Source organism: Fusarium keratoplasticum, chromosome 5 (genome assembly GCF_025433545.1).
Source record: "Fusarium keratoplasticum isolate Fu6.1 chromosome 5, whole genome shotgun sequence".
Classification (NCBI taxonomy): Eukaryota; Fungi; Ascomycota; class Sordariomycetes; order Hypocreales; family Nectriaceae; genus Fusarium; species Fusarium keratoplasticum.
The window spans coordinates 130,726-152,290 of NC_070533.1; the positions used below are offsets into that span (position 1 = coordinate 130,726).

Sequence of the window (21,565 nt, forward strand, 5' to 3'; positions counted from 1 at the left end):
TGGAATCAAATATGGAATAGGCAAGGCCAACATGAAAATGATGTCCGGAAGGCGTTCCCGATATGCAACTGGCGAAGTGGCTTAAAATCGGGCAGCGTGGAGGGATGAACAACAGGAGGAAGAATGCCGACACACTCAGTCTCACAAAGGCAAAATCGAGCTGGTCCAAACTGGTACAAACAAAGGTATATCTACGTTCAACTCTAATTGTTTCAACCTTCAGTAAAGATCCAATGTCCGAAAAGTTAAGCACCCGCTACCTACAGAGGGAACCTGCTCTCATCATGATGTCTAACCTCCGTTCTCTATTACGTCACTCGGCCTCGCCAATAGCCATTGCCCCACCTCCCTACCTTTGATAATACTAACCGAATTCGGTATCTAACAGCGAAGTTGGTGTGCCCCCCGCTATGGAGATTTATCTCTAGTCTTGCGCAGCGAGACAGCGAGCTCGAGCAGCCCACATGAACCTCTCGCATCTCGTTTCTACTCTGCTTCTCCCTCTAGAGTAATGGAAATTCAACGCGTACAGCTCTTTTCTCTTTGAGAGTCATGCGCTCTCCAATGCTCATCTTCACTAACATGACGCTAGCTCTTCATCTACCCCATCAAGTCCCTTCTGCCAGTCGAAGTTACATTTGCCGAGGTGACAAGGGAGGGCTTCCGCTTTGACCGACAGTATATCCTCGTCAAAGAGCCCGATGATGACTCAACCCGTCATGTTGAACACCTCACCATCAAGAAAACATTTGCGTTGGCCCTGTTCCAACCCTCGATACATGATGATTGGTCAAGTCTAACCATTCGCCATACCAAAGCTCAACCAGAATCCTCCATCACAATATCACTTACCCCGTCTCCTCTGTGTTGTTTTCAATCGAAATCCTATGTAGTCAGCGTTTGCGGCACGACCGCTACTGGGATTGACATGGGCGAGGTGCCAGCTTCGTTCTTTAGCCATCATCTAGGCCAACGCGTCCGTCTTCTGTTCATTGGCGGCGATGGTAGCCGAGCGGTTCCAGGCTCCGATAACCTCCAATATGGCGTTGCTCAGCCGGGACAAAGAGTACGGTTCGCTGATGCAGCTCCATTTCTCTTGACTTCGTCGTCGTCCGAGGGTGAGGCTAGATCCAGGTTACCTCCCAACTTCCAAGCAGAAGACATCATTCTCCGACTCCGTCCCAACATTCACATTGCTGTCAATCAAGACACTTCCCCCTTTGACGAAGACATGTGGCAGGAGCTTACGGTCACGTCTGGATCCAGCGAAACGCCAACGGCACTCATATGCTGTATATCACAGACCACCCGCTGCCTCAGCCTCAACGCAGACCTGGAGACGGGCGGAGTGGTACATAGACAGCGCCAGCTTTTTGGGTTGCTTGCTCGAGACAGGCGAGTCGTTCCTACATCTCCTAGTAAGCAATATGAACGTGCGGAGATACGTTATGGAGTTTCTGACACAAAGCAGATAGGCCAGTTTTTGGCCGTTACGCCTATGTAACACCCGTAGGGGGGGCATTGAGAGTCAAGGATAAGATTGTAGTATCAAAGAGAAGCCAGTGATGATATACTTTGAGGCCTTGGGAGTCAGTAGACCGCACCGAGCCGTTTTGGTCTTAAAATAGCTGCATAAACGGTTCTCTCTGTTTCTCAACACACTCTCCCAATCATCACCTCGTTCTCCTTCCAATTGGCTCGCTGGATAGTGATATTACTTATTCGTAGAAGACCCGGTTAGTCTAGCGATGAGAAAATGGCAAGGGTTGCCAAATCCGCCTCCCTCAGGGCTCGCCCTGGGGCGGGAAAGCCAACCGGCGGCGGTAGCGTGGTCCAAGAGCCATGCCTCCGCCATCCGTCTCTCGTTTTCCGTCATCTCGGCCGTGATTACGCAGAATGGACCATTCAGAATGTGCTGCCTGAGGAGCCAAGGCTCCCCCGCACGCCCACCAAAACTAACCATTCCCACTGTACCACCAGCCCCCTGATCATTCCTTAGCCTCTGGCTCCATGAACTTCGCTCTGTCTTTCTCCTTCTAGAAGCGCGACCCGAGTCGGGTAATCTCGTTTGTCCAACAATGCCGCCCTTGGACATTGCCCAGTCTTCTTGTGGCAGATGTCGGAAACGTCGGGTCAAGGTGAGCCACATCGTCACTCCCTCTTCCCAATATCCGCTTATCCTTGGTGGCCCAGTGTGACAGGCGCAAGCCTGGATGCCAGCGTTGTGAGAAGTACTCTCAGCCGTGCCCCGGATATGAAAAGGAGCGGTTATTTCGGGACGAAGGACCTGGTCTGCACAGGAAGTTTGCTTCGACCAGATCTTCTAAGCCTCATTCCGACGCCACCAGCGCCTCCACGCAGGCCACGCCAGGCTCAGTCGTCTTGTCAGATCTGACCGGGCCGACGACAACGAATGTCGGGTCAGGTATCATCAACTCATCAACCTCAACAACTATCTCCCAAGAATCCATTTTCGACGACGCAAGATTCTTCGATCTGGACCCTGCTGTATACTATGATCAAGAGAGCGATATCTGTGACGCGAGTGCTCAGTTGCCCCAACCAGCGCCTGCATCTGTGGATGAAACAGGCCATGAGTTACAGCGAGATGCCCTCCCTTACGACCAGTCCGCAGCACCTATTGGAACCCGATGCAACTCTTCATCCGATCTTCATGAGCAGAACCACAAGCAAGATACTCTCCACGCACTCCTCATCAGGCGGTTTGTTGATTTCATCAGTCCATGGCTTGACGTCTTTGATAAGGACAAGTACTTTGGGTATATGGTACCCATTCGCGCGCGCCGCAGTAGGCTGTTAAGAGACAGTGTTGCCGCCGCGGCAGCCAAGCAACTTGGCAACCTTGAACAGAATTTGAGACGCCAACATGCGACTAGTAGTACTATGAGATTCGCTACTGAGGATGGCTTATCGGTGGATTGGTCGTTTGAGGCTGCAAGCTTCTACGACAAGGCAATTCGCTCCATGATAACTGGTTTGCAGTCAATGGGTGAGTCCGTCCCGAAAGTACCATGGCCTCGACTAATAAGATTCTCGGTAGCTCCAATTCCTTCAGATACACCGCCCACGGGAAGTGTGTTCAACAAAGAAGACGTTGGCGACTTACTAGCTGCAATGCCAATATTGCTTGTCTACGAACTGCTGGATAATCATCACTTGAGCATAGTCCAGTGAGTTTCTATCCAAGTCATCCCATCCATGAGTCGAGATAATAACTACTTAGGCATCTCGCTGGCGCTCACCACCTCCTCAGCATCGTTCTAGGGCAGCAAGAAGAAGCTGGGGCCGCAAGCGAAACTATTGAAGACATCTTCTGTAACGCAAATCTAGAAGATGCCTGGAAAGCGGTGTTCTGGAACTTTGTCGCCTTTGACTACTTCACATCATACGCCAAGTGCAGCAAAACGAGATTTGGATTTGCAAGCACCCAGGTTTGGCAGGCTTCAGGTCTTTCTCTTACACAAGTAGACGGACGCCTTGTCCCGGTCTCTTTGACGCGCCGCCCTGGACCAACCTCATCCAAGATGACAGAGACTGTGGCTTGCAGAACCTTGCTATGGATTGTGCTCAAGATTATGGACCGCATCGCGTCCGATGATCAGAGTCCAGCTGGAGCACAAGTCAGTCGGTTGTCAAACGAGCCAAGTATATCCCCGTCTTCTCCGAGTGAGACTCCCGTAAACTGGGGAAAAGTCGATGGTTATCTCAGTGACTGGTACTCCAGGGTCCCAGACAGCTTCGAGCCTTGCTTCAGGATACCACAGGAACAAGAAGCATATCTCCAAACGGCTAACACCAGCGGTTTAGCCATGAGCAACAACTTCGGAGCATCGATGCAAGGACTTTTTATTGCGAACCCGATGGGGGCGGCCTCTATCCCTTTGTATCACTTCTCTCGGATCCTGACTTTGCTACATGGCCCATTTGCCGATCAAAACATTGCATCCTCAACCGGCCCAGGAAGGCTTCAAGCTCATCGCCAATTTTCACAACTGGTTGGCCACCATGCATCCGAGATTTACGCCGCTGCCATTGGAAAACCTCATGCTGCCGTTCAGATGCATCTGGTACTGCCACTGAGCTTGGCTGGCTTGTGCCTTGATTCACCCGGCCAGAAGACTGCTCTGAAAGAGTTACTACTAGAGCTGCAGGCTGAGACAGGGATTCTGACGACATGGGCGATAGAGAAGTTCAAAAACCCTTAGAGCGGGACTGGGACCAAATACAATGTACCAATAATACAATCGGCCAAGCTACATACGCAGGGCAATTTTATATATATACATATATATATTTTTTCCATCAGAAATTAATCACGTCAGCACCAAGTTGGAGGCACTGGCCAGTGTCTGAACATGGTCTCAACTGCTGTTGACCACTCCATCTCAAAAAACATAGCTAACTGATCTATTTCCTCTTTCGTCGGCGTCTTATCTCCCCACATCTCAGGCTTGGCCGATTCAATAGTTGCGAAAAACGGTATAAGCCCATCCTCTTTGATCTTGGTAAGACATAGCCATGCCAAGTTCCAGCTGCGGTTGCTTAGAGGATCATTAATGACACGGACATATGAGGTCGTGATAATCTCGCCACTAAATGGGAAGTTGGGTGTTAGCCCGTGGAGGTCGACGAGAAGTTGATGACTGTCCACATAGTTGGCCCAAGCGGCCGTCATTGGCACTTGAAAGGCGCGGGCATCGGACTCTGATTTGCAGAATGCGGCGATTCTTTCTATGCGGACGAGCTCGTTGAGTGTTCTGATGCGATGGGTCATGAGAGAGTCGATCAGGTCGGGAATTGGTGGCTACACGGATCAGAATTCATTCAGATGCAGAATGGCACACTGCTGGAGAAACTCACTGATGAATGGCTGTGCGTGCTGGAGTAGGAAGGGGATAGCAGCGACATGGTAAGAGCAGAGATGGTACAACACCGGTAGCAATCAAGTCCTTACTCCGTAGACGTATGGAGTATGCTGAATGGGGTAGGCAGCACGACGCTAAGCCCAAGAGATACCGAGTTGCAGACAGGGTAGGTGACTGGTGAAGAAAACGATATGCTTGATATGACAGAACGCAGAGGTGGTAAAGTTGGATGACAGAAGCAGTTGATATAGAAATAGCAACTTAGTCAGAGAGAAGGGAAAGATGATTGACGGAGATGAAAGCCTTCTAGAACAGAACTTAAGCATAAATAATGCGAGAATCCAGGACCGAGAACCCTTGATGACGAGTGGGTACGTTCTCGGTCAAACAATGCCCAAAATAAGGCAACCCATGGCTCTACAAGTTAGTTCCAGGGTCGCCAAGACTTACAAGAGTCACGGAGGTGGAGCTCGACTTGTTCAATTACATACAAAAGTGCTGGGGGAAGAATGGTGCCGTGGGTGGCAAGTGGCCCAAACGGCTCGGGTGTGGTTTAGCATCACACGATTTAAGCGGGCAAGGCTGAGCTTTGGGCAATTTTGGGTGGGTTATTCTAGTTAGGAGTTGTTTCGGCATGCCCGGATCTCTTCAACAGTGGTATCAAATCGGTTCAGGATGAGGAATGGTAACGCCAACGGAGCATCAGCATGCATATTAGCAATCGGTAAGGAGCACGGTATTTGTAGCTGTCGACACTTGAGAGCTAAATCATCCTCAGACTGGGCCTATTCAACAACCAATGCCACTCTTCGCTCTCGCAACGCCAAGACCCCGAGGCCGTCGTTGGTTGTCCGGCTCCGAGACTAATAAAAGCTAATGTCTAAGCTCCCGGACACCGAGAAGCTGCGAGCACCGAGCCATCCAATCATGCCTAGTGAAGACGTCACCCCTGACCCACTTCACGTGAGCCCCTTTCCAGGTCTTTTAACCACCGGATTCGCAGTTTCTCGGGTTCCGGAAGATACTCAGCCATCACGCTGACCCTGAATGCGTAGTGCATCACTTCAGCTGCAACCATGGATGTCGACGAATCATGCGCAGACTCTGATTTTGAGCCGCAGGATCAAACATCCCAGCGGCCATTAGCGTCTTCGCGAAACAGCCACCGGCTTGCAGTCAGTCCAGTCATATCTCCCAAATGAAGAACACGGAACACTAACCAACATTTGCAACAGTGTACCATTTGCAGAGAAAAAAAGGTACGGAATCTTTATGACACTAATCGATATTTCAGCTACCTCAATATTGACCTTATCAGATTGCCTGCGATCGACTTGACCCTTGCTCAAATTGCATCAAAAAGGGTTGGAATTGCGAGTTTCCATCGCGTCAAAGATCTGCCGTTAAGGGACAGCGCATTCATATCACCTCTGTGTAGTAAGCATTAACCTGTGTCGATGACTGGTTTGGTAGAGCCTCTCTCCTAACTACAACCACTACAGCGAGAACAAGATCAGTAATATCGAGAAGCAACTGCAGCATGTAATTGGCATCCTGGAGCCATATGTCTCAGCCTCATCAGCCAGCGCAGCACCATCTTCTGAGTCGCCCAGACGCAAGAGACCCTGCATAGTCAACGAAGGAGAGAGATCTCAAGCCGGGCCCCGTTTTAATGCGGCATTTCCCCTTACACCATCAACAAACACCTCGTCAACACCTCTGTCTGCTTTCGAGGGCGACTCGTCACTCGCTGCTCATACAGCCATGGCCAACAGCTTACTCGAGACAGCAGTCAGTACGTCATCCTTGCAGCCTCGGATGGCTGAGGGGATGGAGGCCTTGCGCCAGCTCATCAGCGTCAATGGTGAAATACCCGATGCCTATGGGATGGCGTCATCACACAACCCAAGACTCGGTTCGATGCCCATGTTACCCCAGGGCGACATGTCTATGCCTCCCATTCAGGCTGTCTTGACGGTTCTAGACTTGATGAAAAGTTAGCGTCACTTTGCTGTTCTGGCTCTTCAAAGGCATAAGCTGACGTGGATTGATCTAGGTAACCCTCGTTTTGAGTCGATGGGCTTCCACATGTTCTTGTCAGCCACAAAGTTCATGGGATATTTAAACAGGGTGTATACGCCAGGAGAAGTGCCAACACTTGCCGATTTTATCATCGTAAACGGAGCGCTTATCGATGTCTTCCTACGAAGCATTCTGCTCACCGACGACACTGACATACGAAGGGACTTTCAGCAGCACATGAACCTTTGCGAGGGAAACCTTGAGACTGCGTTGGCCAGACTTCCGGTTCACATGCCGCACACGATAGATCACATCACAGCTCTGACCTTTTCTGTGAGTGCCCCAAGACTTGACTGCCCGGAACTATTCTGACGCGCCAGCTCCCAGGTATATCACGCAATTAGATCATCTCAGACCTCCCTTGCCTGGAGTTTAGTGACTACAGCCATACATATGAGCATTACTGCCGGTTTTCACCGTGCATCATCGGCCAAGAATGAGTCCAGGCAAGAGACTAACCAGAAAGCATGGCTTTTTTGGTCACTCTACAGTGTTGAGAAGGGCCTCTCCTTGCGACTTGGCCGACCCTCATCCATCTTGGATTACGACATCACAGTACCGCTGCCGCAACATGACGATCCGGAAATCACCGCATACACGTCAACCTTCACCCGGTGGATCAGGTTGTCCATAGTACAGGGCAAGATCTACAAGATGCTGTATAGCCCTGCAGCACTAGCTGAGACCCCGGAAAGAAGGGCAACCTGGGCCCGTTCACTTGTCGAGGAGACAAGAAAGATTTACAAGGAAGTAGAGAAAACAAGCGTGAGTCAATTTGAACGGCGCTTAATAACACTGTAGGGAACGATGATCTGACTTGAAATAGACTCCAACGAGCAACAACAGGTGGAAAACAGCGTCAGGAAACGAGACGGAGCTTTCCTTCTTCTCCGAGAATGTCCTGTTCTATTCCACTTTGACTCTGATACTGAAGTCTCTTCCTCCAGATGAAGGTTCGACACATCATTTTGCATCAGAGTGCATCACGACCGCAAGAATTGCTCTTGAGAAGCATCAAGAATACTGCAAGGCTCTAGGGCCCGATAGTGGTAGACACATCGACGTCTATGTCAATTGGTGAGACCTATTCCTGTTCCTATACTTCAACCTAATGCTTGTTTGCTGACTGTTTCCAAGGACGATCCTATACAACCCGTTCGTCCCTTTTATCGCCATATTCTGCCACGTCATAGAATCGGGAGACGTGCAAGATCTCAGCCGGCTACAGGCATTCGTTGCCTCTCTAGAATCTGCACGCATGTATTCACAGGCCACAGCAAACATCCACCGCCAGTTTCAAGTCCTTTACAACATCGCGCAGCAGTTCACAGAGATACGCACATCGAATGAGCTTCTCAACGACGAGGCCATCACTGAGTTTGACGAGTATATCCAGGCGTTGGGTATTTTTCCATCCCGAATGACATATAATGATAGTCTTGGGCTTCTACCCAGCGCTGAAGCGGATGATATGGAACTCAACGGCTGGGGCTGGTCTCAGGCTAGATAGAGCATTTGTTGTATTTCAAAAACGACCCAGAGTTGAGGGTCAACCAAAATTGGGATGGTCAAGCATAGAGACGAATGAGCATTTTCAAGGGGCATTATCTCTGACATAGAAACGAAAGTCCGAGCTCCATATATCACAGAACGCGTAGGTAGGGAGGTTGGCAAGTCGATAGAACACGGACTTCAATTAGCTCTAAGAGTAAATAATACAAAAAGCAAGAAAGGTGAAACTAGAGAAGATGTGGAGTCCATATGACTATGGGCACCAGTGAATGTATCCAACTTCTTAGCAAGAAGCTCCAGTGGGGACTCCCTTGCACTTGTCAGACTTCTTGCCACCAGTGACACTGTTGCCAGTCCAGGTCCAGTTCTTGCAGCTGGCGCAGAGAATGTAAACGTCGGTTCCGCTCGACTTGACAGTGCCAACGACCTTGTTGATGGTGACATCAGTGATGGGAACACCAGCACTGGGAGTACCCTTGGGAGAGCCGTTGTCATAATCCTGCTCAATGACGATGCCGTACTTGGCAATGTTTTGGAGGGTGATCGTGTCATACTTGACATCGGAAACAGAGCCGGTCGCTCCATAAACAGTCTTGATGCGGACACCGTTGTCAGAGTTGGCAATGACGGAGTTGAGGATGCGGACAGTCTTGACAACATTGTCCGAGCGGCCACCAACGGAGCCGATGGACAGGCCATGGCCACCGCTGCAGTTTCCTCCAGTGAAGGTAATGTTGGTGCCAGAGTTGATGGCGAGGCAGTCGTCCTGGTTCTTGACAACAGCACCAGAGATGTAAACACCGGTGGATGATCCGACGTCAAAAGCATCAGTGTTGTGACCACCCTGGGTGTCGCCCAGAGAGTTGTCCATGTGAACACCGTAGACGCCAAGGTTGGTGACGCCGTTGATGCTGAAGGCCTGAACAGGGGTGTTCAGGACGTTGAGGTTCTTGATGTTGGAGTTCTTGAGGGAGTGGGCGCTGAAGAACTTGGGCTTGGTCTTGCCGCCGTTGCTTCCCTTGGTATCCCACCAGCGCTGGCCCTGGCAGTCAATGGAGTGGCCAGAGGCTCCCTCAATAAGAAGGTTGTTTCCGGTAAAGGCAATGAGAGGGCCCTCCCATTCCTTGTAGCCAAAGGTAGTCTTGCCCTGGAAGATGACCTAAAGGAATCCTGTTAGCAGAGAAGGGCGTTGGCTGGGGGACAATCACGAACATGGGTGCCATCCTTGAGCTTGGTCAAGTCCAGAGTAGTTCCCGCAGGGACAGCAATGTTATTGAGGATGATGGTCGAGCAGCTGCCCTTGCCCGCGATAGCAGAGGCAGTGTCAGTGAAAGTGCAGCCAGCGCGAGCTTCCAGAGAGGTAGGGTGGGCAAGAGCCGAGGCGGCAAAGCCAGCGAGCATGAACAAAGAGGAAATCATTGTGGATAGCTAGCTATCGAGTATAAATGAATGAATATACAAAGAATGAATGATTGAAGTAAGTGTTGAGAAGGAATGTATGAGCTGTGAAGTTGGATGACTATGTGAAGTGAGCGAAGGCTTGGCACTTTATAGACAACAGAAGCCATGAAACAAACATTCGAGACCGTATAGAAGATTCACAGCATATGCCGTTCTGCCGGAATTGTCACTCGTGTCGAACTGTTTCGCCGGGGTACCTGTCTGGAATAGGAAACGTCGGGCCGTTCGGCATCAGCCCGGTGATGGTCGAGTCGTTGTCAAGGATCCACCCTTGCCCTGAATTTCGGCTCCAGCAACACAAGCTTTCAGCTCAAGCTTGGCTCAACTCCACCGTTATTGGTGGCCCATATTTTTCCATAGTCCTGGCCAGTTTCAAGTTTGGCCCAGAGGCTCAAAATCCACGGGAAACCGGCACAACGACATTGAATATGTGCTCTAGATTGGTCTATCTCTGCATTTAACCGTCTTGTAAATGAGACCGCTCAGTAATCACCATCATGGTGCTCGTACGGGTTAGACTTTAGGAACCTCCTTTTGAAAGGGGCCCCTTAATCGTTAAGCTGCTACTCCGTCCGTGAGGCGGCCAAGCACCACGCGTCGTCTTTGCCACAAGTCCTGAACATGATTTTAGTTGCGAGTGAGCTTGCAGCCTGTTTCTGAATACATGATCACCGATTCGTAGCAATATTTTGTGGCGGTTTCCATAGCGTCTACAAGCAACGCCTCTGGACGCCCGGCGCCCGGCTGACCTGCGACCAGGCGCACTTAAAATACTCTAAATATGAAGCTTCTTTTAGTGAATCTTGGTTTAAAGTCTTAGTGCCACACACTATTTGCAGGGCTCTCCTGACCTAAATGCGTCGGCGACGAGGTATAATGTTGTCTTACACTTGTTCGCCGCAAGGAGGGTGATAGCTGATCATTCAGAATCAACTCTATTAAAGTTATGTACCTGGCCAAAACTGTTGTGTCACTATCGTGTCCTAGATTCGCAGTAAACATCCGGAAGAAGGGCCTCGCATGCAAAGACCGGCAAGGACAGAGATGAATGGAATGAAATGCAGCCACAGGGCGCAGAGACTTGTATCTTTAACTTGCAGATAGCCATCTACGATATAGTCAAACAGGTTCCGGTAGGAGATTTTACGTAAATACTTGAGCCACACCATGCAAGATACTATTGCCAAGCTTCACATGCCTACCCCCACGACCAATCCCCATAAAAGGCATGGTTCAATGAAGGGGCGGAAACAAAACTTAAGCTCTAGGAGAAGAAAGCATGGTGGTGCTGGGAGTTATTGGAAGAGTTCCTTAAGTTCTTTTATTTCTTATCCACCTACGGGGTGGGTAAGCGACACGGCTACTGTAGCTTCTTACCCCTCTCTATCCCCACGGAAGGTCCCTCTGTCCGCTGCTGCAATAGAAACGTAACCGACAGGGCATCTAGGCACGTCGCTTCGCCGGTCGCGGCTCAAAGTCCCTGTCCTTGCTCAAGAATGTACGCCAGAAACGCAGTGCGTTTCCCCTTTCTGACCAATTAGCGTAGCCCTAGCAGTTATGCCCTCATTTGGCAACCGACGAACTCATACGGGTGAGAAATGAAATGGCGCAAGCATGACATGGGGCAGCCGACAAACTAAATCTGGGGCAACCGACCAATTAATCATAGCTAATCGAATCGCATATATGGCTAGACTCCGGCTCAACACACCGTATTTCCTCTAAGACATACGTTATAATATATAGTAGTGTTTAACTTATGGTGGTCCAATTCCTGCGCCCAACCAATCCAGTCATGATCGAGAATGCTTGCTCTGTTCTTATTTCAGCGGCCCGAGACCGGCATATCGGCCATGGATAGCATGCAGCTGTAACACTATACATCGCCCCAAAAGCGACATATGGCTGTAATTGAGTTGTCACACAGCACGATTGTTTAGATAACTGGACAACGATCGGGCAGAAGATCCCCTGTGAATCGGGCAACGAAAGACTCTTGGTCTTCTATCTAAGGGAGCGACGAAAGTCAGTCTCTTTATACCTATGTTTAATCTGCCGATATTATAAGCAGTAGGCTGCTGCCTGATGCTAGTTGTGGTCCTTCAAGATGGTCGTGATCCTTGGCTGATTTCTTTCCTCATTCCGACAGTAATGACTGGTTGTAGCCTGCTAGGCAGCGACACTGTTGTCTACTGTATGAGTGAGCGGCTTGATATTGACATGAGTCTAGACAAAAGGCAGCACTAGATGGCTTGGATATTCCTCAGAGCAATACACCCTGTGCACACCCTTATTCTTCATATGCTCCAAGGTTCCAAAATTACTGACGCCCAGATTGCGTCCGCTAATAACCACGCGAAGCGCCTCCCCCGCCTCATACTCGATTCCCATGGCCCATATCCCTATATCGAGCCTCACAATCTCGCCGGGCGCGATCTTCTCCTCCTTCTCATGGGGGTGGAACGGCCAGTGTGGATGCATGCTTCGGTCCTCGTCAATGGCTCGATGCGATGCTCTCAAGATCCCCAATGGCCCCCGGTACAGGACGACTTCGGTTTTGTCCTTATCCTCCATGTCGTCAAATGATGAAACGGTAATTGAGCTCCACGGGATATTAAGGTTGAACATGACGTTTCCCTGTACATCCAGCTTCTCCAAGAGGATAAAAACATCCATGTCATCGTAAGTCGGGCAAGCCATGTATAACACGGCTTTGGGAAGTCCCACAAGCCGGGTTGTTTCTTCAAATACGTAGGTGAACTCGGCGCGGTCGTCTGTTTCCGAGTTGTATGAGACATGGGACGGTAGCGAAGAGTGCTGAGGTGTAGGCACAAGACGTTTTTCCGATGTGAGAAACAACTTTCTGTAATCTGTTCTTGGGAGTGGGAAATCCTCTTCGACAATGTTCTCGTAGGACTGTGGCTCCTTGTTGCCAAACCTCAACACCGCAATGCGCACACGCGGTGTTTTCTCCCAGCCATTATCGTTGCCTTTCAGGAAATGGCCGAAGAAAGAAAAGAGCTCTTCTTGTGCTTGCGGGTTTCCCCACAGGTCATACCATTCCTGCCAGGGATGCCATCGCAGCCACTTGTCAGGCGTGTCGACCTCGAGCCAGCCCCGAATGGCGCCCATACCGTGCATTGTATTGGTCCAGGTTCCTGTGATGTATGTCGGAATGTTGATCTTGCTCATGTCCGGTCGCTTGTCGTTCCACCAGGCGTTGGCGAGGGGGTGTTGTTTGAACATCTCTCGGAAGCTCTCTACACCATGCCTGCCTTGCAGCATGTACTTGACAATGAGCTTGTCAAAGAGATCACCGGCGTAAATGCCACCTCTAGCAAACTGCTCGCGATAGAGATCTCCACAGCCCTCCCAGGGAGCGATGCACTTGAGGCTTGGCGGCCTCAGTGCCGCGATAAACCACTGGACGATGGCGAGGTGCGAGTTTCCTGCAAGTCCGACGGAGCCGCTGCACCAAGGCATCCTGGCAATGGCTTCGATGGCATCGTATCCATCCTCGGCCTCTTGAGTGCCCATGATGACCATGACGCCTTCGCTATCGCCTGTACCTCGTGAATCGATGTTCACAACAGCGTAGCCTCTGGGTACCCAGTTAGCTGGGTCAGGTCCTTCAAACTTCTCCAGGCCAGACAAGGTGCCTGCAGGGATCCCCAGGTCCCAGGGGACCATGAGATCTAGCGACATGAGCCCATTGAACTTCTTGCCAAAGGGAGACCAGCAAACAATTGCCGGGACAGGCTCGTCGCTATCCGGCGGTCTGACGACGTCTGCTCGGAGGATGGCTCCATCACGCATTGTGATGGGAACATCGTGCTCAACAAGGACATCTGAGGGTATCGCACGCGATTTGGGATGGTCAGATTTCCAGCCTGCGGGGAGTACCTCGGAGTGAGGGTTGAGGCCGACATAGCCACCTGTCCCGACCTTGGGGGCATCGATGGGCTCGATCGGGGGTTTGAAAGACATTGCAGGAGGAGGCATCTCGGGTGTTGAATAACAAGATGTCGCAGAGACGATAGGATCTGTCAATGAATACGATCAACGTCACAGCCTGCCCGGCTTATATTTCTAAATTACAAACCGAGACGCAATTGCACCTGCACCGTTGCCGACGTGCCCTTACCGTGGTACTTTGTAAGGCATTGGAGGTTCCGAGCCGGCGGCCCCACATCCCTTCCGGAACGGTTCGGTATCATTGAAGCAACATGATGTGGCGACATGATGTAGATTCCGAGCCGAAGCGAGCCGGCCCTCGATTGTGCAAAGTTCCGGTAGAGCGGATCAACAAACCATAAATCCCCCTAGACCTAACCAGCAAAGAATGCGGTTCATCAGCGATATCTACAAACAAGCGAATTTATTCAGCTTGACAACTACCCTTTTACTCAGACACTCTCACAAAAGTTCTCTTCTCAAACGCCAAAATGGTTATCAACAGCGAGCCGATCTCTTTCAAGTTGAATTCCAGTGTTACTGAGACCCAGCCCAAGAGTCAGAAGTCTCTCCAAGCGGTGCCTTCTGGCCCTAATAGGCTTTTCGCCAAACCTGGAGTGGCTTATGGTGACTGGAGAGATGACCTGGTCCGGGATGGATTTGTTGTTGTCAAAGGCGCTGTCCCTCGCGAAAGGGCCGAGAAATACGGCAACGATATCCTCTCTTACCTTGAGAACTTGTAAGTGCACTGCTGCATACTTCAATCTAGGCTTTGGTTACTAACACGGATGCAGTCAGGGCGGACTTGGCTTCAAGAGAGACGATCCAACCACGATCAAGAATGACAACCTGCCAGTAATCACCGAAAAGGGGATGATTATTGGATATGGAATTGCTCATGAGTCCTTCACCTGGGCCATCCGTCAAGAGCCGGGAGTCGTCGAGGCCTTTGAGCGTGCATACGACACGAAGGACCTGATCGTGTCCTTTGACGCCATCAACACTGCCTTTCCTGGGCGCACCGACGTCAAACCCAACAAGCCTTGGCCTCACCAGGATCAGGACCCAGAGAAGCCGGGTTTCCGCTGCCTCCAGGGCCTGGTCAACATCTTCCCCAACGGCGACCGGGATGGAGGCCTGATTGTGTGCAAGGGCGCCCATCTGCTGAGCGAGGAGTTCCACGAAGCATTCAAAAACGAGCAAGACAAGATCTGGGCTTGGACAAATGAGTGGTACGGCTTCACCGACACTGGTCTCGAGTGGTTGAAGCAGAAGGGGTGCGAGTGGATCAAGATCAACGCGGAGCCTGGCGACCTTCTGCTCTGGGACAGCCGCACGCCCCATTACAACGTCAGCCCAGAGGGCGAGGTGCCACGATTCTGCACTTACACATGCTACATGCCCGTGGCCGAGGCGACGCAGGAGGACCTCGTCCGCAAGAAGGCGGCTTTCGACAACTTGCAGAGCACTACTCACTGGCCAAACGCCATGCATGTAGGCGGCATCCCTATCCTGCGCAATGGGAAGCCTTGTCCTTATAATACTGGGAAGCCAAGGGAGGCGCCAGTTCTTTCCGAGCGTGGCTTTCAGTTGACGGGGATTCCCTATATTCAGGCTTAGGCAGCGGTTTTATTCGTTCTTGTTCGCCAAACTCCGTCAGAAGCCCTGTTACGTAAGTAGGACCAAACTCCTTTGAATCAGGGCCTTTTTGCAACCAATCATTTCTTACTAGCTATGGGGTTGTTATGTTTGTTGAAGTGCGCTGTGTTTGCTATTGAGATAAGTTAGAGGCTCTCTAGTTAGAAGTATATGAAAGTGCCTCCTATAGCCACTCATTCTACTTAGCTAAGGATCGCTATTAAAGAAATAAAGAGGTTTGCAATATATAATACAACAGCCTATACCTCAATACAAATTCTCAAGTATGATTTTATACTAAACTATCGCTTATAGAGGGCAAGGAATTATCTTCCTCTAGCCTTGCTAAAAAATCCTCAAAATGAGCCCAGTCACTCCCGATCTTGTCCGGTAACATCGGAGAAGTATACATATCTCCAGCGTTCGGGTCGAAACGCGTGTTATTTACCACCTGGACAAAGGGGCCTGGGTTGATTGGGTCCAATGGCCTCGGTCCATGCAACGAAACGGCATCGCCTGTTTCTGGCCAGGACAGGAGCTCACCGCTGTTCTCGGAAGGTCCCAAGGTCTCGGTGGTATTTCCATCCACAGTGCGGTTGCTTTGGGAAGAACCCCGGGCTGCAGTGATGGCGTTGAAGGTTAGATTCAGAACGCCTTCGATCACACACACTAGGCGGCCGGCTTCCAGCCCCAGACAGGAGCAACGCACCATGTCAGCAGCAGTTTCTAGCAGCTGTTTTCTGTCAGAATATCCACTGTCCTCGTGCTGCTGATGTGTGGGGAAGCTTACGCTTTGATCTATTCGAGAGGCTCTCGAGCCTGGCTGCTTCAAGATGCCGATAGCTAGGACGTAGAACGCGTGCAAAGGCGAGAAGTAGTAGGGCACGAGTGCAGGTCTTCGCGCCACCTCGTTCTCGGCAAGGAGATGCACCATCTTGCGGGCGGAACTAGCCACTAAGTATTGTCCGTTGCGGATTATGTGTTCCCACGGGCTCCCCTTGGCAATAATCTCGACAGCCTTGTGCAGGGCTGAGTTACTGATTAGGAGACAGTTGCGAGAAACCATGAGGATCCTGCAACTACGTCAGCAGGTTTTCTAGGAGATGATTTGCTAAAAACTTACGCATTATGATAGTAGAGAGAGATGAAGGATGCTATAGCTTCATCATCTTGAGACACAGGTAGTGAGTTGGAAGTTGGTCTTTGACAGGTTATCAATATATTAGGGTAACAATTCACAGGAGGTTTTTCAGAGTAACGAACCTGATATTTAGTGGAAGCCCCTCGGCCCAATCCACCAACATGAGAAGAGACTCTCCCGTTGCGTGAACCTTTTCTTTAATAGCTGCCTCCAAGTCTCTGTTGCTTGCCAAATCCTCTTTTCGCCGCGCCTCAACACACCTTCGGCTCACTTTGCTCAGGACCCGAGCCATGGCCAAAACAAACTCGTGCGGCTTCGTATTCGCCCAATTCGAATTAATGTCATCATGATTGTCATAGCCTTCATCCGGAATGCTCGACATATGCCCAAGTTGAAAAGAGAAAAACTTTTCGTAGCTATAGATGGCCCACCAGACAGGGTGACGGTGCTGAGAGACGGGAGAGTGCTTTGCACTCGGCCTGTGGAGCCCGAGGCAAGCAGCCAGTGAGATGCAGAGACCGAGCGTTGTCCAGGCTGAAGCAAGCTCATCGTTCAGTCTCAGACAGACAGAAAAGAGGAACAGGACCTCAACTGTATCGATGGTTACCGACCCTATCAAATGACCGAGAGAGTCTCTGGCGAGGGTCAATGTATGTTTCGTAAAGTCCTTCTGCTCTTGCTGATGGAAACCCCCAGCCGCGAGCAAGAGTAGTATTCTCAGCAAGTTCAGATCGATGGTCTCAGTTTGATTTGTATTTGCAGAAAGTAGGCAGGCTTGCAAAGCTTCAGCACGGGCGAGGTCCAAGCGCAGGACAGGGAAAAAGGCGTGAGTTTCTTCCTTGAACACTTGGATGAGTTTCTCCACGGTCTGGGCGTCGGGGATATCAGGAACAGTTCGTGAGGGTTGCAGTTGAACAAGACCGTGGCGCGGGTTGGGTGTCGTATTACTTGCGCCCGACTCGGTGCCTTGATTGACGCCAACCCGGTATGGGATGCTCAGTCGGTGAAAGGCCAAATCGAGCCACTCTGTCAATATCTCAAACGAGTTGGCTGCTTCGCTCTGGCACCAAATTGGCAAGCGGTTGTTGAGCGTCTGGGCGGTTGAGGCCCCATCCTGAGCCTGCGACCCCGATTCGCTCCCGGCCATGTCCGGCCTTTCTAGAGGTATGATAGACGTAGTTCTTGAATCCACCGGTGACCTTGCCTGGCAGTTGTCCGCGTCTGCTGCGCGATGCTCTTCCAGCGGGCTTGCTGAACACGCAGAAGAGGCATCAGGCCCCTTGCCCGCCTCACGCCGCTGAACCCGCTGTCCGGGTTTTCGGCGGTCCTCGGTGACACAGGGGACACCGGCGAGCAGACAAGCTTGGCAGGATGGCTGTTGTTCATCGCATCGGGTTTTGCGGGCCCGGCAGTAGTTACAGGCAAAATTCAATCGCCGCCGTTTGGTCGAGCCTGCTCTGGCAGAGGCTGCGATGGATCCTTGAGTTGGCTCGGTATCCATTCCGGCAGTCATTGGACGAAATCTCGAGCGACGCGGCAACTGCTTGTGGGTGTCTAGGTCCCATGGCAGCGAATATTGATATGCCGATGAGCGGTCAACGGAGTTGGGTCCAGGTTTGAGCAGATACCGACAAGTTTGAGATTGTTACCGAGCCGGCGCCATGCCAATCAACTCTAGTTAAGTTACTGACTCATCGGAACGAGGGGGTCCTCACTCCCGATTTCCCCGCATTGTTCCCCAGATCTGCATCCATTTGATGCCTTCAAAATCGGCCCCACGCCCCGCCTTGACAGACACAGGCCAATCGGAGTCGCTCGATGACTCCTGGGCCAAGGCATGGACTCCGAGCCGAGATGAGATGGACTCAATGTCTTGATGGGGGTGAACATGGGCAGGAACTCAGAGAGAGATAAGAGAACCGCCTCTACGAGTCGACGAAGCGGCACTTGCCCCTCAAGCACACTTCTACAGCACAGAGTTCATCCAGTATCAAACACCATTCAACCAACATGGCCAACAATCAGGCGTCTCCACGCGACAAACCAGAGATAACCGCTGTCGAGGACATCAAACATGACAAGTCGAGTCACCATGCCTCTGGCACGGTCAACCTCTATCACGACGGGGCTGTGGTCCTAATCCCGACTCCCAGCCCGGACCCCAAAGGTGAGGAACCCCTTCTTGTCACAAAATCCTCGGCCGTCTTGCCGCAGCTGACACCAAGGGATGCCCAGACCCCCTCAACCTGCCTCCGTGGCGTAAATACATGGTCATCTTGCTCGTCGGCGTGTACTCGGGCATGTCTGTTCTCGGCACGTCTGGTCTCGGATCTGTCTATCCCGAAGTCATGAAGCTCTATCCTGACGACGACCCTTCGCGGATCACCGATCTACTTACATACCCTACCTTGTTTATGGGTATTGGCAACCTCTTCTCCATGCCACTCGCCATGGCTGTTGGCCGCCGGCCAGTGTTCCTGTTCTCGCTGGTGCTTCTGGTCGCGTCTGGCATCTGGTGTGCGTGTACCAAATCCCTCAACAGCCATATTGCGGGCCGGGATATCTTCAGCATGGCGGCTGGCCAGAGCGAGGCACTGGCTCCTCTGATTGTGCAGGAAATTCACTTCCTGCACGAACACGGCATCAAGCTGGCGTATTTTGTGGGCGTGCAGACGACTGTGACTGCAACGCTTTTCACCGCGACTACTTACATCGTCCCGGGAATCGGCCTCTCGTGGTGGTATGGCATCATCACGGCTGTGAATAGCGTGACGTTGATCCTGTCCTTTTTCTTCCTCACAGAGAGCCAGTTCAGTCGACCTGACGACGCCGTGGGTAAGTTGCGCCTCCACGCTGGGTAGAAAGCTCGATACTGACCTCCTGTAAAGAGGGCGCGGTGCATTTAAGACTTGATAAAAACGGAAATGTCTCCCGCGATGGCGCCGACAAGATCCTCTATCAAGTCACGACACGGCAGGAGACCTTCCTGCAGCCCGAAAAGTATGGCGCGAGGACCTGGCGACACGACATCAAGCTGTTCCACATGAAGCCGGATTGGAAGGCGATGGTGAAGTTCTACAAGGACACGGCCAAGTCGCTTGTTCTGCCTACAATTTTCTGGATGCTGCTCCTCAACGGCGCTTTCCTGGGCCTCTATGTCTACCAGGTCTCGACCTTCGCGCAGATCCTAATCAGCGTGCCTTACAGTTTCGACGCCGAGATGCTGGGATACGTGCAGCTCGTCCAGGTGCTCGACTGTGTCATTATGATTCCCCTCCTCGGCTACGGCTCGGATTTTATCTGCAAGTTCTTGAGTAGACGGCGACAGGGAGTTTTCGAGGTATGTTTTGCAACCTATTACGGCTCTCTTACGACCGTGTGAGGAACATGTGAGCGACGTCTGATACTGACAGTACCTAATACAGCCTGAATACCGTCTGCTTGTACTGGCAATCCCTGCTGCTGCAGCTATCATCTCTTGTATCATCTACGGTCGGGCGGCTGCTGCGCCTGACAATTGGCATTGGATGGCCATTGTCGCACCCTACCATCTCTGTTACTTTGCCTTTCTGGGCGCGAACTTGGTTGGCATTACGTTTGCCATGGACAGTTTTCCAAGCAAAGCAGAACCGCTACTTCTTGTCATTTGCGCTGGCCGTGGATTCATCTCCTTCGGTCTGAGCTACTCGACCGTGCCATTGATCAACTTGACTGGCTACGATGGAGCGATGAATATCTATGCGATTGTCTGCGGGGTCTTGAGCGGATTTGGTATCGTGGCATACTTTTTGGGTGCGAGAGTCCGTGAGTGGGCTAGACAGAATGTTTTCACCGAGGCGGGGAGGATGTCTGCAATGGATGCTAGGTAGCTCTGCTGAGATTGAGTTGAACGGCTCCCGTGAGGCCCTGGCCGCCACTATTTGCGTGGGATCCTCATTCTACCCGAATGGTGGTTTGATAATCTGTATTTTAGCCAACCTATGACGGCTTGAAACTACACTGGAAATCTACTTCCTGTTCAATCTGCCCTGCCCAAGTGCAATGGTCTTGATATTGTATTGCAACCGATGGCGCCGGTTAGACTCTGCAATCACTCGGCAAGAATAAGGGTGGTTGATGAACCCGGTTGAAGGTACTTGCTGCCTTAACCGAAATTAGGTGGTAACAAAGGTACCGTGAACGAGGGCCCTGGACCTCCAAGGGGCGGCCTTCTGTGCTCTCTTACCGATAAGACCCGAAGGGATTGGTTCTATTGGTCAGCGGCTCTCTCCGAACATTGCCTACCTACCCTTGAGCTGAGAGAACAATCCATGAGAATTCCATATGGTAACACGAAGGACGACGGGATGATGCAGATCGTGTAATAATTGAATATCTTTATTTCAACTCTATTTTCTTTAGGGACTGAAAAATTTTTATTTTTTCCAGTCATGGGCTTCCTAACACATTTTAACAATACATCATCATCCATTCCTGTACTGTTCATTACTGCCAACAGGCACTTGAGTGTAAATGGTCCACAAGCTAACCCAACTATAGTTAGTGTCTCCCACATTGCGCCATAAGGCACTAACGCTCTTTTCCCAGATATGGCAGTGTGTCTGATAATACCCTAGCATCCCGCGCGTACTGTTGTCAACGAGATAAAATATGCATCCTTCGTCTGCAGCAACTAGCCTCGATGATGCACGCGCATAAGTCCAAATGCGACCAATTCTCCGACGAACTGGTCACGTAGCCTATCCCATTGACCTTGTAAACGCTGGCGCTTTGCCCACGGTCATGAGATGAAACAAGATGGATAAGGTTGCATCGTGGCCTGATGGTCGAAACATGCTTGATCCTACCGCCACGATAATTAAGCTTACTCTCTTGGGCTTAAAGAAAATTC

At 51.1% G+C, this 21,565-nt stretch overlaps 8 protein-coding genes across 8 annotated transcripts; 4 read left to right on the forward strand and 4 right to left on the reverse strand.

Annotated features, from left to right (window-relative positions):
- Nucleotides 1–928: 928 nt before the first annotated feature.
- On the forward strand, nucleotides 929–1,566 carry NCS57_00671200 (uncharacterized protein; the record flags this gene model as incomplete). The annotated part of the gene is made up of 3 exons (XM_053056591.1): nucleotides 929–1,254; nucleotides 1,304–1,418; nucleotides 1,472–1,566. 3 exons carry the CDS (start codon nucleotides 929–931, stop codon nucleotides 1,502–1,504), a joined length of 474 nt encoding a protein of 157 aa, XP_052912786.1. The 3' UTR covers nucleotides 1,505–1,566.
- A 2,773-nt stretch (nucleotides 1,567–4,339) lies between these two features.
- On the reverse strand, nucleotides 4,340–4,929 carry NCS57_00671300 (uncharacterized protein; the record flags this gene model as incomplete). Its single annotated transcript, XM_053056592.1, has 2 exons — nucleotides 4,340–4,825; nucleotides 4,882–4,929. 2 exons carry the CDS (start codon nucleotides 4,927–4,929, stop codon nucleotides 4,340–4,342), a joined length of 534 nt encoding a protein of 177 aa, XP_052912787.1.
- A 1,033-nt stretch (nucleotides 4,930–5,962) lies between these two features.
- NCS57_00671400 (Zn(2)-C6 fungal-type domain-containing protein) lies at nucleotides 5,963–8,478 on the forward strand (the record flags this gene model as incomplete). Its single annotated transcript, XM_053056593.1, has 8 exons — nucleotides 5,963–6,061; nucleotides 6,122–6,145; nucleotides 6,205–6,323; nucleotides 6,389–6,882; nucleotides 6,943–7,241; nucleotides 7,296–7,733; nucleotides 7,795–8,045; nucleotides 8,106–8,478. 8 exons carry the CDS (start codon nucleotides 5,963–5,965, stop codon nucleotides 8,476–8,478), a joined length of 2,097 nt encoding a protein of 698 aa, XP_052912788.1.
- A 285-nt stretch (nucleotides 8,479–8,763) lies between these two features.
- NCS57_00671500 (Endopolygalacturonase 1) lies at nucleotides 8,764–9,899 on the reverse strand (the record flags this gene model as incomplete). Its single annotated transcript, XM_053056594.1, has 2 exons — nucleotides 8,764–9,639; nucleotides 9,693–9,899. 2 exons carry the CDS (start codon nucleotides 9,897–9,899, stop codon nucleotides 8,764–8,766), a joined length of 1,083 nt encoding a protein of 360 aa, XP_052912789.1.
- Nucleotides 9,900–12,167: 2,268 nt separating this feature from the next.
- NCS57_00671600 (Cocaine esterase) lies at nucleotides 12,168–13,943 on the reverse strand (the record flags this gene model as incomplete). The annotated part of the gene is made up of 1 exon (XM_053056595.1): nucleotides 12,168–13,943. The coding sequence occupies one exon, from the start codon at nucleotides 13,941–13,943 to the stop codon at nucleotides 12,168–12,170; it is 1,776 nt and encodes a 591-aa protein (XP_052912790.1).
- A 443-nt stretch (nucleotides 13,944–14,386) lies between these two features.
- On the forward strand, nucleotides 14,387–15,515 carry NCS57_00671700 (Phytanoyl-dioxygenase; the record flags this gene model as incomplete). Its single annotated transcript, XM_053056596.1, has 2 exons — nucleotides 14,387–14,634; nucleotides 14,690–15,515. 2 exons carry the CDS (start codon nucleotides 14,387–14,389, stop codon nucleotides 15,513–15,515), a joined length of 1,074 nt encoding a protein of 357 aa, XP_052912791.1.
- Nucleotides 15,516–15,825: 310 nt separating this feature from the next.
- On the reverse strand, nucleotides 15,826–18,187 carry NCS57_00671800 (Zn(2)-C6 fungal-type domain-containing protein; the record flags this gene model as incomplete). The annotated part of the gene is made up of 3 exons (XM_053056597.1): nucleotides 15,826–16,606; nucleotides 16,657–16,734; nucleotides 16,797–18,187. 3 exons carry the CDS (start codon nucleotides 18,185–18,187, stop codon nucleotides 15,826–15,828), a joined length of 2,250 nt encoding a protein of 749 aa, XP_052912792.1.
- A 497-nt stretch (nucleotides 18,188–18,684) lies between these two features.
- Nucleotides 18,685–20,543, forward strand: NCS57_00671900 (uncharacterized protein; the record flags this gene model as incomplete). Its single annotated transcript, XM_053056598.1, has 4 exons — nucleotides 18,685–18,841; nucleotides 18,910–19,509; nucleotides 19,563–20,014; nucleotides 20,100–20,543. 4 exons carry the CDS (start codon nucleotides 18,685–18,687, stop codon nucleotides 20,541–20,543), a joined length of 1,653 nt encoding a protein of 550 aa, XP_052912793.1.
- Between the last annotated feature and the right edge of the window lie 1,022 nt (nucleotides 20,544–21,565).